We start from the raw sequence: 14263 nt of genomic DNA on the forward strand, positions 1-14263 counted from the left end.
CCCAAGAGAGGAAGATGAATTTTGTGGTCCCTGAGCTCCATAGAGAGGGAACGAATACCCCAGGCAGTCTCTTGGCAGAGGCAGTTTAATGCCTCTGCCATTTGAACTGTGCCAAGGGGTCCCTGTTCTCCCAAGATCCTGCTGACACCCCCAACATGGCTGGGGTACACCGGGACCTTGGGAGGTCTGTCAGCAAAGCTGCTATTCAAGAACCCCTGCTGGAGCGTGTTGTTTGTGCCCTTGGCCAGTTGATCTTCTGAGGAGACAGGAAGACTGACGGCCCCTGGGACTGCCTGTCAGGCCATGGTTGGAGCATTCTCATAGCGAGGACATTGTGGCAAGTGCCTCTGAGAGGTGTGCTGCATCTTACAGATTCACCAGGATCCTGCAGACCTCTCCGGCCGATCTTCCCGTTCACTATTACCCAGCTCAGCCCTCCCACCCCCAACCCCTCCTTGAATCAGGAACCCAAGGATGTAGTTAGGAGTACAAATCGGGACCTAAACAAAAGCAAATCATTAAGTGAGTACAATGATGGAATTGACAGGCGTGGTCGCCTTTTTCTGGTAGAGAAATACAAGCAGTTTACAGGTGAAGTGGTCCCGTGAGTAGCTGAGCAGTGAACGGGAGTGTGGACTGCTCACGTCCTCCACGCAGTTCAGTGGGGTTGCTTTCAGTTTCACACAGGAACCTAAACTGGACTAGTCAAGAGTTCCCGCAGCTGTTTTCTGTTTTGTTATGTTTTTGTGCTTTTATTTGACTCTTTGCTCTTTGAAGACCCACCACTCAGATCCCAAATAAAGACTTATACTTACTTATGAATACCAGGCCTTGTCTTGGCTTGTGTTTTCTTAAATTATCCGGTCAACCTTTTGTCTCTGGGCCTTTACCTCACTTTATTCTAGATCTCTTTCTTTCCTTCTTACTTCATTGACTGGCTGGGTGGCTGGGTGCTGGACCCTGGCCCTCCTCTCCTTCTTTCTCTCCTCCTCTTCTTATTTTCTTCTTATTCTCTCTGCCTGACATCCCGGCCTGTCTCTCTTCTGCCCAACTATTGGCCGTTCAGTTCTTTATTAGATCAATCAGGTGTTTTAAACAAGCAAAATACCACAGCTTCACAGAGTTAAACAAATGGAACACAAAAGGCCACAACACATCTTTGTATCGTTAAACGAATATTCCACCGCATAAACAAATGTAGCACATCTTCAACTAATCTTCCACAAGCTCCCGTCTCCGAAAAGAAGCTGCACAAGTTTCAAGGAAGACTTAGACATGTGCAATTTTCCATATTCATTGTTTATGGAAATTCCGTCATAGCTTAGGAATTGAAAAGTGTGTGTTGGCCTTGATTGTGATAGAGCTAGCTTCAAATCCAGCCCCATCTATAAAGCGCCCCTGTGCCGCCCGCACACTGGCATATGACACTCTGAGTGTCTGCTTTCCGTAAGCGTGAATGAAACTGGAATGTCCCTTACTGTATTACTGTGACTGTGTTACTAAATGTTATTAAAATGACTGTGTAAATCCTGGAATGAAACCCAAGTAGTAACCATTACTTGGACCCTTTCAAGTAATTCCGTTTTGAATTCTTCCTGAACTTTCTCTCCAACTCCAGAAAACAAATTTTTTATTTTTCTTGTTTTGTCCCACAGAGTTCTGTTGTAAAGTTTCATATCCCATTGTCATAAGCTCTAATTAACATGTGACCAAGTGAACTTTAGATGACCCTAAAATCTGAGCAGGAAGACTTGCTTGTCCATTCATTGACTCCGATGTCTGTCACTAAGAATAAAAACACTGGAGCCACAGCACCCAAATGCTGGCTTCACCTCTGCCCTTGATTTGCCGGTGTGTCATGAGCAAAGCTTCTACGTCTCTGGGTAGCCATGGTCACTCGCACCTGGCTGCAGCCTTCTAGTTTTGTACCTCTTGAAACACTTGGAAGCAAATGTCCTTCAAAAAACAGAAAGCACAGCTACCACCTGAGCAGAGTCAGCAGGTGATTGCAGAGCTGAAATGAAAACCGAAATCTATGCCCTGGCAATGCTGAAGCCTGTGTGGGCAGCCCGTACACTGCAGTTCTGTTGAACTTGCCCGAATTGGGTTTCATGGTCTACGTTGATGAAGGCATCTGGCCAGGTCTCTTGCTCAATTACAGAGCTACCCAACAGTAAAAAAAAAAAAAAAAAAAAAAAAAAAAAAAAAAAAAAAAAAAAAAACACAACTATGCTCAGTGCCCCTTTCTTGTAGAACGACACAGTACAAACTCCCAAATGAAAGGGTGACCAACAGTCACTGAGTGACTGCACCCCAGTTGGAGACCTGTGATAAAATCAATCTAAACTATCGAGATTAGTTAGCTTGGGGCTGGCGAGATGGCTGAGCAGTGAAGAGCATTGTCTGCTCTTCCAGAGGTCCTGAGTTCAATTCCCAGCAACCACATGGTGGCTCACAACCATCTGTAATGAGATCTGGTGTCCTCTTGAGGAAGAGGCCTGGTCAGTCGTCCTCATCAACTTAGACCATGAAACCCAATATGGACAAGTTCAACAGAACCACCATATATGGGCTGCCCATGCATGCTTCAGCACTGCCAGGGCTTAAATTTCATTTTTTTTATTTAAAAATTGTGGTTGGCAGGGATGGAGAGATGACTCAGCAGTGAAGACCACTGGCTACTCTCCCAGAGGACCCAGGTGCAGTTCCCAGCACCCACATGCCAGCTGACAGTTGTCTCTACCTCTAGTTCTAAGGGATCCAATGAGCTCATCTGACTTCCAGACATATGGGCAAGCAAAACACTCAAACACATTTCTTTCAAAAGTAGTTGAAGGCTGGGCAAAGTATTACTTACCTGTAGTCTCAGCATTCAGAAGACAGAGGCAGGAGGATTGCCACAAGTTTGAGGCCAGTGTAGTCTGCAAAGTGAATTTTAAGCCAGCCAGCACACCACAGGGACCCTGTCTCAAACCAGTAAAAAGTACAGACTTTTTTCAGGTAGAGAAGAAGGACTCAGAGAATGCAGACGTAGGTTGGCCGCAGAGGCTGTCCGGGTGCTGTGCCAACACCATGGCTGAAGCTTGTCTTCTTGCTCGGTGCTGATGCGTCTGCTTCTTTTCAGCTGCCGTGTGAAGATCAGATCATCCTCCTCAAAGGCTGCTGTATGGAGATCATGTCCCTCCGTGCTGCCGTGCGCTACGACCCAGAGAGCGAGACTCTGACCTTGAACGGGGAGATGGCAGTGACACGGGGCCAGCTAAAAAACGGGGGTCTTGGGGTGGTGTCGGATGCCATCTTTGACCTTGGCATGTCTCTGTCGTCTTTCAACCTGGATGACACGGAAGTTGCCCTGCTTCAGGCCGTCCTGCTGATGTCTTCAGGTGAGTGCACCGAGATTCGCAGCGGATGTGAAAAGAGCTGGAGCCTCCAGGGTCTGTGCTAATTTAATCACTTAATGGGTTGTCTGTCTCCCTTTAGCTACAGAGTCTTAGCCGGCTGTCCTTCAGCGGGAGACTAGGAGGGCCAATGGACAGGGAACTGAATGCCGGATATCTGGAGTCTTACTATATTGCTATATTGCTCTGGCTGGCCTGACACCCCCTACAGAGTCCACACTGGCCTCTTAGTAAATGCTCGTTGAAACTGTTTATGGAAACAGTCATAGCTGTGGTGTTTCAGAAGTGTGTGGTCTCTCATCTTGGATTCTGACCGAGCTAGCTTCAGACCCCCGCCTCACCCACAAGACATTTATAAGCCCCAACTAGCATTGTTAACCATCCAGCTGCCTGAGTTTGCAGGTCTCTAAATAAAATTGACATTAGAATATTTACCTCACTGTATCACTGTGAAGATTAGCTCAAGCACTGTGGAAATTTTGGCATGGTGCCCAGTTCAAATAGGGAAAGTGGAGTGGGGGCAAGAGAAACCATATAAAGTGATCCCCTTTGGGCAGATAGGTCATCTACCCTGCCTGATTCCAACTTTACCAGCCATACTAAGTAGAGCTCCAAGTGACAGCACCATCCTGTGGAGCGCATGCCTCGTACCATACGGCATGCCAATCCAAAGTGGAGTGCTTCAGACAGCCAAGATGATCAGAGCTGGAGCTGAGGCGTGGACCACCACAGCTGCAGAAGTCTCTCCCTCCTGGCAGCCTTTCCTCTGGGAGAGGGCTCAGACTTCTTACGTGCTGCTGGGTCCCAAGAGGGAGGGGTTCAAGCGCATGCAAGCAAAAGCTCACCAGACTTAAGTCCCACGGTGTCACTACAGCCACGTCCTATTGGCCAAGTCTTCCCAGCTCCAGCCCCGACTCAACATTCTTCCTCACTGGTCACCCCTCCGGCGTCGGCATGATGATACCATCTTTTTAACCAAGCCCGCTGCCTGTCAGAGCTCTAGCTCCCAACAGTGGCGGGTTAATGATGGAGCTGGCACTATCCTCTTTTTATTCACCTCACAATAAATAAATGCAAAGCGCACTGCATTCGGGAAGCCAGTCTTGAAATACAGAAAATTGTTTCTGGCCATCCTCTTTGTTTCAAAACCTACTTTCATTCCTCTGGTGCTTGTCATTTTGTTCTGTCACTATCTGCTTAACTTACCCAGACGGCTCTCTGGTCTAACTATACTGTGAGGTCACAGATGTGTCTTACCAGTGTTTAGTAGACTCCAAAAAAATGTTTATTGGCCAGTAGCAAAACCTGGGTCACAGACACCTTGACAATTCTTTATCGAGCTGAAATTCACGAAGTATTTTAAAGCTGACCTAGAAATTCATTTCCTACATAAAATTTAGATATGGAAGATATTTTAAAATCGATAATATATTAAGTTATTTTGTGGAAAGTTTCAAATACAGACAGAATGGCACACAGCACTCCCTTTGGTGACTTTGGAGACATTCCAGGGGACTACGTTTTCCCAATATCTGCTCTTCTCACCCTCTATAACCCCCTTGCCTGTGACTTCTTTTAACCAAAAGAATCCAGCAAATTCAGTGTCACCTCATGTGATCCCATATATATAATATAAAATATGGCTACCAGACTTATTCTGCAAGGACCCCAGTTGCTTCATAAGTTTGGCCCCCACTGGAGGAAGGTCACACAGTTGGGCAACTGCAAAGCTGGTATCCAGGCTACAACTAGTGATCACTTGGCCCTGGATCCTTCAGGGAATACAGAGGACTCGGAGAAATAAAGCGTGGAGCTTCTCTATGGGCTGCCTTTGAGTATGGCCTCTCTCTACAGTGACTGCTGAAATGAAAATGGAACTATGTGAGGATGTATTCTTGAAGGGAATGAAAGCAAAGTTTAGCTAAGTCGCTATTGGTATAAAAACCCTTTGAAATAATGTTAATTTACATAGGGAGAAAGCTATTTCTTCTGTAATTTCTTCTGACTTGTATGCCCTAAATAAGTCAGAGAGAGAGAGAGAGAGAGAGAGAGAGAGAGAGAGAGAGAGAGAGAGAGAGAGAGAGTTAGCATGGTGCTAGTCTGGTTTTTACACCCCTGCAATACTTGCTACCTTGCTTTTAACAAGGAACGTTCAAGGGCACAAAAATCTTCAACAAGAACCTTTGCCTTTAGTAAAGACATTTTTATTATTTGATAAGTTTTCCTCCATGCATTTGTTTTCATGGTTATCATCTGTTTATGAAAAATGGATTTTATTGCTGTGTAATAAGACGTTCCCTCTGGGATAAGTCAGTAATGGAAGGGAACCGATAGAGATGGCAGCTGTGTGTGTTTTCATATCACCATGACGGAGCACTTCGTAAAACCAATTTGAGGGACAGAAGTTTTACCTTGGCTCACAGTCCCAGAGGCTGTGCCCACAGTCGGCTGGCTCCATTGCTGTCAGGCATGTGGTAAAGAAGTACATCATGGAAGGGAGCATGAGGTCAATGAAGTTGCTCACATTGTGGTTGCCAGGAAATTGCACCCCACCCTCCCACCAGGTTTTCCATCTCAACACTGCACCCCACCTTCAGATCTACCCATCTCAACACTGCACCCCACCCCCAACCAGAGCTGTCCATTCAACTGTCACCTTGTCCTCTGGTATTCTAGAGTCCCTGTTGTGTTCTCACTCATTCCTAGGAGCAGAGAAGTCCCCAGATCTGGAATTGAATCAGGCAAGCTCCCTCCCTCCACCTCTGAATTCATCTTCATCTTCTTCCTCCCCTCAGATCGCCCAGGACTGGCCTGCGTTGAGAGAATCGAGAAATACCAAGACAGTTTCCTGTTGGCCTTTGAACACTATATCAATTACCGAAAGCACCATGTGACACATTTTTGGCCCAAACTCCTGATGAAGGTGACAGACCTGCGGATGATTGGAGCCTGCCATGCCAGCCGCTTCCTCCACATGAAGGTGGAGTGCCCCACGGAGCTCTTCCCCCCTCTGTTCTTGGAAGTCTTTGAGGACTAAGTGGACTGGACAGGTTCTTGTCATTCCTGCCGCGCTACTGGGTGTCGTTTCGTCCCGCCTCCTCCTCAGCCCTTCTCGTTGTCGTTTCCTCGTTTCTTTGTGTTGGGTGGGATCGTCGGGGGTCAGTGGGTCATCAGTGGCACAGCCTGGGATGACATCGTCTCTGGAATGTGGGTCTTTGTAACTGTTGCATTCTGTTCACCAGTCCTTACTGTGAATGCTTTGAAGGGTTGGGTGGGGGACAATCATTATGTCACCAGCACCAAGCCATCACCAGCTCCCATCTGTCCATCCCTGGTCAGACAGACTCAAGCAAGCCAAATGGCACTGCAGAAGACTAAAGAAGCCTTAAAACCAAGACCACAGTCATCTTGATCCAGTTCTGATGTTTGCAGGGCGGAGCTGGCAGAGGAACGGCCCCCTCAGTCTGGGCGTGGCTTTCAGTGTCTAAGGGTAAGAGCAGATGCTACCAGGAGCTCACCATTTCCAGCACCCTTCTTCTCCAAGCAGTGTGACTTGGAACGTGCGGGAATAGCCACACCATAAGGAATCAGCTTTCCTTCCCATAGCCCTCTGTAGCCTTGTGACGTCCTTCAAGCTGGACAAGAGCATGACCTGAAGATGGGCAGGTGTTTTACTGGTTCGAGGCCACAAGGACAATCTTTTTCTCAGCCTGCCCATAGAGCTTGGGAATCTGTATCAATGTTTCAGGCATGGTTTCCAGAGTGCAAGTGGTGTATTGCCTCGAGCAGAAAGGCGTCTTCACAGCTTGGATAGATTCACAAGCCATTCCCACGAAGCTCAAGCCTGTTTACCGAAGTGCTGTCTCTTTTTAGTGGTCTCTGAGCCAGTTCTTTCCCCAGCTCACCAAGGTCTTTATCCAGGTTGTCTGTTGAGTTGATGACATTTCCCTATGGCTTAGATCTTCCGATCAGGGAGAGACACACGTGTTGAAGTTCCAGTCTTCTTTGACAAAATTCCTGGAAAAAGATCAGGGCAGGAATATTCTGCTTCGAAGGAAATGCACTCCTCATGGGTGTAGGCTGTCCGATGACCGGAGGATGCTCTATCTCCCCAGTCTCGGATTCATAAGCTCCTTACGTTATCCACGAATATCCCCCCAGCCCCCACCTCCCTGCCACATTCTGTGGAGGTAAACAGCTTGACTCTCTCTAAACACTAGCTCTTCTGTACCTTTATACATCATTGCACTGGCCAAGAGTCCCCATAAAACAACGGCTGACCATGCATAACGACACACCGTCACCACTGCTGTCCAGCCTACCCCCAATGACCAAGTCATGACAACTTCTCTGCAGATGGGCAAAGAATGTACCCATGCAACTGAATGTACCCCATTCTTCACTGACATCGCAGATATAAACTGTCCCTCTGCCTGCCTTTCACTGCCTTATCCTGGAAATATTGGGGAAAACAAGCCATATCAGCAAGCGTTACCTAGAAACCAAGGACAGAAAGTCACTGTGAAGAGTGAGGACACTCACTTGCCTCTTTTAGGCTTTCGGAGCATTCTTGGCTTCACTGGACGTCAGGGCACCAGAGTTCTAGGTCGTGTTCTACGGCCCGGTCGGTTTAGGACCTTACAGTTCCGATTTTCTTACTGCATAAATAAGTCAGTCCCCTAAAATCCCTCTTACTTTCTCTGTTGGATGACTTTCCAGTAAGTGGGGGGAGGGAGTGATCCTTGAACTATTCCTTTTATATTCAAATATGTAGCTTTATCAGACAAAAAGCAAGGCCCACTCACAATTAAGGAATGTATTTGGCTCTTATTTGAAATGAGAATTTGCCTCAGAGGAAGGCAGAATGGCCTTGGAAGAGAAGGTGCAGCTTTGAAAGTCCCCAGAGTCCGTGGGAATAGCCTCAGGAGAAGGCACGCTTCAGCATTAACGTGTTTAGACCGAGTGTGCTGTGGACTTGGTGCAGAGATTAAAATAGAAGCAAGAAGCCCCATTGATTCTTGTTCAAACATCTGTCAAGGGTTTGCTTTCCCAGACAGCCTGTAGCCAGCCTCCTCCCTCACAAACTTCATTAAACATCTGTTCTCCCTGTCGACTCTCTGGAGGACCTCTGCCCAGACAATAAAAACAAGCTTGCTGTGAGGCAAGTTCTCCTTCCAAGAGGAGAGAGGGGGAGCCCGCAGGTGAGTCCGGCGCAGGGGCACAGAGTCCTGGGACACCAGCATTTCCAAGGAAGTTTTCTGACTCTGATGGTTTCCAAAGGACATCTGACACCTGGGTTCCAGCACTACTGCAGGGTTTTGGACCCAGGGTCTTTCAGGGCGCTGTGGGGATTAACGACCACTGAGCACTAGCCCAGCTCTCAGCCATCTGGTCAGCCCTGGTCAGCCCCAGCACATGGTCCTCACTCTGAACGCAAAGGCTCACCTTCAAGGGGCAGACCCAGCCCTGGCAACGTTGAAGGCGGAACATCCATACTGAATAAGATATGCGAGCTTCAGTCTTCTGGCCAAAGGAATAAGAACGGCAGGCGGTCAGATGATTCAAGTCACGCCCTCCTCCGGGAAACTCCATTTTATGAAATTAGATTTTGAGGAATTGGCTCCCAACTTTTTTTCTCTTCTTTTTACAAAGCATTTTTCTTCTAATCTTGTCCAGACTTTCAAATCAAGTGTGGATGTGGTGGAAAGAGCCCTCGCATCTGCCCCACTGTGGGGAGACATTCCAGTCAAGGAGAACATGCCCATCTTACTGGGATGCTCACTTACAAATCATAGGTATGGATGAGAAGGCTGTGCACATGCAAAAGACGTGTGTGTATGTGTGTGTGTGCACATATGTGCATACGTGTGTTTGTCCCTTCAAGTGCACTTTGCACTTCAGCGTCAATGTGCAGAACTTCCAGAAACTGGAAGAAAGAAGAACAATTTTTCTCCTCTGATTCTGCTGAAAACACCTAGTGCCGCCTCTGAGCTTCTTCTAGTGTGATGAGCCTCAGTCCTCGGTGATGCGCCCTGTGGGAGCCTCAGCCCAGCGCGTCCCCAGCCTGTGGCCCCAGTGCCACCTCCGTCCCAGTGCAATCTCGGGGAGAGCGAGGTTGGCTCCGCTCTGCAGGGTCCCTTCTCATGTTAACCTGCGGGCTGGCGCCCAAGCCTTGATCTCCTCACACTCAGCCCTCCCCAGCCCGGCCTTGTGACCTGCTGGGCCTCTTCAGAGCATGTCATTGTCAGTAAGACATCTTCGTTCTGTGGAACTCAAACCTATCCGTGTCATATTGACCTTTTGCTGCATGAGTCATGAATTATGAAATCAGTCTTATGGTTTTTGAGATGTAGCCAGCATTTTGTAAGGCTAAACCTTTTTCATGAACTTAATTTAAGTGAAGAACCAAACCACAGGTCCTCCTCAAAATGAGAGATGACAGACAGTTGAATCTCTTTGCCCTTTCCAATGGCGATGGCATCAGGTCCTCTAATAAGCTCACAATTTCCTGTTATTTTAATAATATGGAAACATTAGCATAGTGTTTCTTTTGATAGTGATAGACTGATCCATATTTAAATTTTATAGAGAAGAAATTTATTGTACTGTGATGTAGATATTTATTATCCAGGTAAGGATTTGCCCGGTGTGTATTTTTTACAATTGAAACATTTTACTTTAATCTTTAAAATAAAAAAAAAAGACATTAAAAACACACACACACACATACAAAAAAAAAGGCTAGGGAGAAAAAAGGTTTGGCCTTATCACAGAATTTTTACTGTGCTGTATAAATGTTTGCACATGAAAAATTACACATTTCTCGTGTGTTTCCATATTAATTAATGCCGCCTTCAGGAGCAATAGTGTGCAGGTGAACACTGATTGTGGCTTTGTGTTGCACAGCTCAAGCTGACCCACCTTCTGCACAAGACAATCAAATGTGAGTCCTCTGAGGAGGAGGACAGTACTCAAGAGAGCACAACGTGAGACACAGGAAGAGGCTGTAGGCCAGCCAATGCACGGATGGGGAGGGGGTCAGGGCACAAGCGCACTCGTGTGGACTTGTGTCACTTAGTCCCTTTGGTTGTTCCTTGTGACCTTGGCATCTTTCACTTGACATCATATAGCCGAAGTCATTCTCCGTGCTTTCGTCAGAGAAGACGGTTCTTTTTTCCATAACGTTTCATTGCCGTGAGAGTCAGGAAAAACAAATGGTACAGAATAGAGAGGTTTACAGTCAGTGGAAGATTTGTGTTTTGCAGACAGTGTTAAGTGCTATTGCTAGATTGGTGATATTTTTTTCAGCCTAAAATTGTTGGAATCTGTGATCAAAATGTTTTAAACTATCCAAAAAGAAAATTTGTATATTTGGGGAAATGGATTTTTACATAGCTTTTTGTATGCAGATATTAAATTGTAATTATGAATATAGTGGGCATAGATACTCATAAGCTTAAATTCTAAAAAAGAAAAAAAGAAAAAGCTTACAATGGATATATTTGCCTGTCTCTTTTTTTAAATAGTTTTAGATAGAAGGGCTGCCTACTCTTCTCACCTCAGCACTGAGGCAGGGAAGGAATCTCGACTACACGGTGAATCTACTAAGATGGTCAAGTTCACCTTCGGGGAGCATGTGGGTCGGGGGTGAGATACACAGACAGACGGACTGACTGACAAACAGCATCAAACCGTCCAGCAGAAGCCTAAGGAAGCTCCATTAAGGAGGTCAGATCTCACAACAGGGAATCCAGAGCAGTGGAGACCGTGCCTTAGGATAAGAACACGTGACATCATAGAGCTAACAGCGTGGTACCCAGGAAAAACAGTCAACTAGAGTTTTCGATTAAACCTTGTCCCCAAGCCTGGACTTCTCACCTCTGAACTCCAGCTTATGTTTCCCACTGAGCTTAGGTCTCTATCACCAGAGAAGCAGTAGCACCTCTGAGCCTTGAGAAAATGCCCTGGAGCAATTTCTCTCCAGCTCTGTTTGAGGCCAGAGGCTTTTACTTTAGCAATTTACCCTTCTGTGCTCAAGGACAGGACATTTTTACTCTTAGGCTGTCTGTCCCCAGGCGAGGAACCTTAGAGGACACTTTGATATAAGCATCCTAGGGTCTGAAAGAGGGGCTACCCCACAGAACAGGGGAATCAAGGAAAATATTGTCTGACACCATGTAGAAGTCAGTGGAAATGTTTTTCTTCCATGTAGAACATTACTTAGTTTGAGGCCTTTGGGTACGAAGACTATAGGAAAGCGAAGGGCGTACATAGTCTTTCAGGCTGTTAGCGAAGGGTATGGTCTTTCAGGCTGTTAGCACTGCTTCCTTTTCATTTTCTTGCACACAATGAGCTGTCTTGAGAAAGGCAAGATGCATTTAGAAAAGAAAATCTTCAGAATAACAAAATCAGACCTTCTAGGGCACACAGATGGGGGCGAGTGGAGAGCTACTCACTCCAAGTCCGACAGAGCTGCGGCTCACTTACAGCAGACACACACGTGCCTGGGTGTTCTCTGGGTTGCGTGACTCTACCCGTGGGTATTCTGAGCCCTAAAGACTCCAAGGTTTCGTTTCCCTGCCCGCACTAAAGCCAGACAGGACCTCTGTGATAATAAGACATCCTAGGTGGAGTGCCTGCGATCCCTGAAGGATATTCACTGGTAAGTGACCTTCTTGCTGGTTTTCAGAAAGCTCACTCACCTGTTTTCCCTGCGCTTTGACAGAACGTCATTTGTTGGTCACTTGGCGCTTGAGAGTCCCAGTAGCCTCTCAAAAGGATATGCTGTGTGTTTTTGCTTCCCAACCCCAGGTCATCACCAACATCACAATGCCGGGTTGTATGAACACCTGCTCTGTCCTAGGAATCGTGTCCCATTCCTTCCTTCTACCTCCAACCCTCCGAAGCAGAAAAGAAAGACTGGGTTTTCTGACGAGAGGGCAATGCAACCCTGCTGTGGTGGCGTTTGCTGCTTACCTTCCAAAACTGCTCAGCCACCCCACTGCAAAATACACACATACGCACCTAAAAAAGGCTACCTCAGCCCCTCAGCAGACCAGATCCCTTGCAAATACACTCCCTGAGGTGATAGCATGAACAGTGATTCCTTTTTTATTTCTTATTTATTATCCCATGGCTTCTAGGGGCCTAGCCAACGGCTATTTTTGTTTTCGGTTTTTGAGAGTCTCATTGTATAGCCCTAGCTGGTCTTGAATTCACAGAGCTCTGCCCGCCTCTGCCTCTCCCCACCCCGTCTACTGGTATTAAAGGCAAGCACCATCACACACTAAGGTGCTTTGTCCTATGAGCATCTGAGAGTCAACTTTTGGGAAAGCTGTGATGCCTGACAGAAGGAGGACTTATAGCAATGGAAATTAGAAGTCACGAAAGTTGTGGATCAGGAAACAAGATCACAGACACGGGAGCTGGAGAGATGGTCTGTTTAGTTTCAAAGAACTGAGAAGGTTTTTTTTTAATGTTTTTTTCATTCTTTATCAATTTCATATATGCATACAGTCTTGATCATATTCCCCAAGTCCTCTTCTACTCACTCTCCCTTCTACAAAAATTCCCTCTTATACTTCCATGTCCTCTTCCTTTGTTAATAACCCATGTAACAGGTCCCCAGACCTTAGCATAACTGACACCATGACGGGAGAACCATTCAGGCCTTGGAACCCAGTGTATAGGCAGCAAAGCCTGTCAAAAATAGAACAAAAACCTAATCCATCAAATTGCATAGTTCTGGGAAAGTCTCTAAATGTACTAACATTGCTTTTTGGCTTATGTAGTTCTGCTTCTGGCTAACTATTCTTGCTAATTGAGGTGGGCCAACCCAGGGGGTTCTTTTTGTGCTTAAAAGCTCACCTTGAGAAAAACTTGGGACTGCACTGAGGTCCTGAACACCCAGCGTAGTCATTGGCTGCCTAATAAAGACTTTTTATTGGCTTAAATCTGTGTCTGAATGGTCTTCTCTGGCGGATGCCTCACAACACTTCTGAAGGCCCAAGTGAGATCCCCAGAGACCAGACCTCAAGTCACCAGAGATCTCAGAGTAGGTGAGGGTGAAGAGGTCAAGGAAATCACAGGAAGTGCACAACCTGATAAGTTCCAGAGCCCCAGGACTCCTTTTGATGGATGGCTGACTAATGCTTCAGAAGAATCTGACACTTCCAGCCCAAAAGGGAGCAAGATCAAAAGTCACCTGATCTGTCTCTTCCAGGAGTATGGTTATTGGTATCTTCGTTTAGGACACAAAGGGGAGGTAGGGTGATCACAGCCACTGATCCAGTGCCCAGGATCCGTGTGAGATGGCGCTGGACTTCCCTGGTCTGTTCAATGGATGATATACAGTGGCCACCCCCAGTTGTCTTTACTATGTGTCCCTTTGTGTGTTTCTGTCCGTTCTGTTGGTTAGACAAACAGAGTTAAAACGGAAGGGAGCGTGAGCTGTACTGGAACTGGCTTCCCTGAGATGTTACATGATTCCCTGCAGGCTCAGGGGCTGTACCCTTCCCCCCACCCTGCCCTGCTTTCCAGCAGCAACTGGCGGCAGTGACAGCAACTGCTACTATTGCTATGGCGATGCCAGCTGCAACAGCTGGAGGAGGCCACTGCGGACCATGGTGGGGTTTGCTGCAACCCGGAGGAGGCCACTGCGGACCATGGTGGGGTTTGCTGCAACCCGGAGGAGGCCACTGCGGACCATGGTGAGGTTTGCTGCAACCCTGGGGGGGGGGCGCTGCTGATGAGAACAGGTGGGATAGCTGTTCCTAACATAGAAAATGCCAGACCTTTTGTGAAGTCTATTGGCCATCTTGGGAGCTGGATGGCCCCATGAGGGTTTAAGCCATCTGGAAGGAAGT

At 47.0% G+C, this 14263-nt stretch overlaps 1 protein-coding gene across 8 annotated transcripts in view; it reads left to right on the forward strand.

The window, feature by feature from the left end:
• Window positions 1–10895, forward strand: part of Thrb (thyroid hormone receptor beta) — a 326862-nt gene extending 315967 nt beyond the window's left edge. For all 8 annotated transcript variants that reach the window (XM_075988643.1, XM_075988637.1, XM_075988642.1 and 5 more), the window contains 2 exons: window positions 3125–3383; window positions 6194–10895. In XM_075988643.1, the coding sequence (XP_075844758.1) occupies window positions 3125–3383; window positions 6194–6435 (501 nt within the window). In that variant the 3' untranslated portion in view covers window positions 6436–10895. The remainder of the gene's footprint in view (window positions 1–3124; window positions 3384–6193) is intronic.
• The last annotated feature ends 3368 nt before the right edge of the window (window positions 10896–14263 follow it).

Source organism: Microtus pennsylvanicus, chromosome 10 (assembly GCF_037038515.1).
Source record: "Microtus pennsylvanicus isolate mMicPen1 chromosome 10, mMicPen1.hap1, whole genome shotgun sequence".
Taxonomy (NCBI): Eukaryota; Metazoa; Chordata; class Mammalia; order Rodentia; family Cricetidae; genus Microtus; species Microtus pennsylvanicus.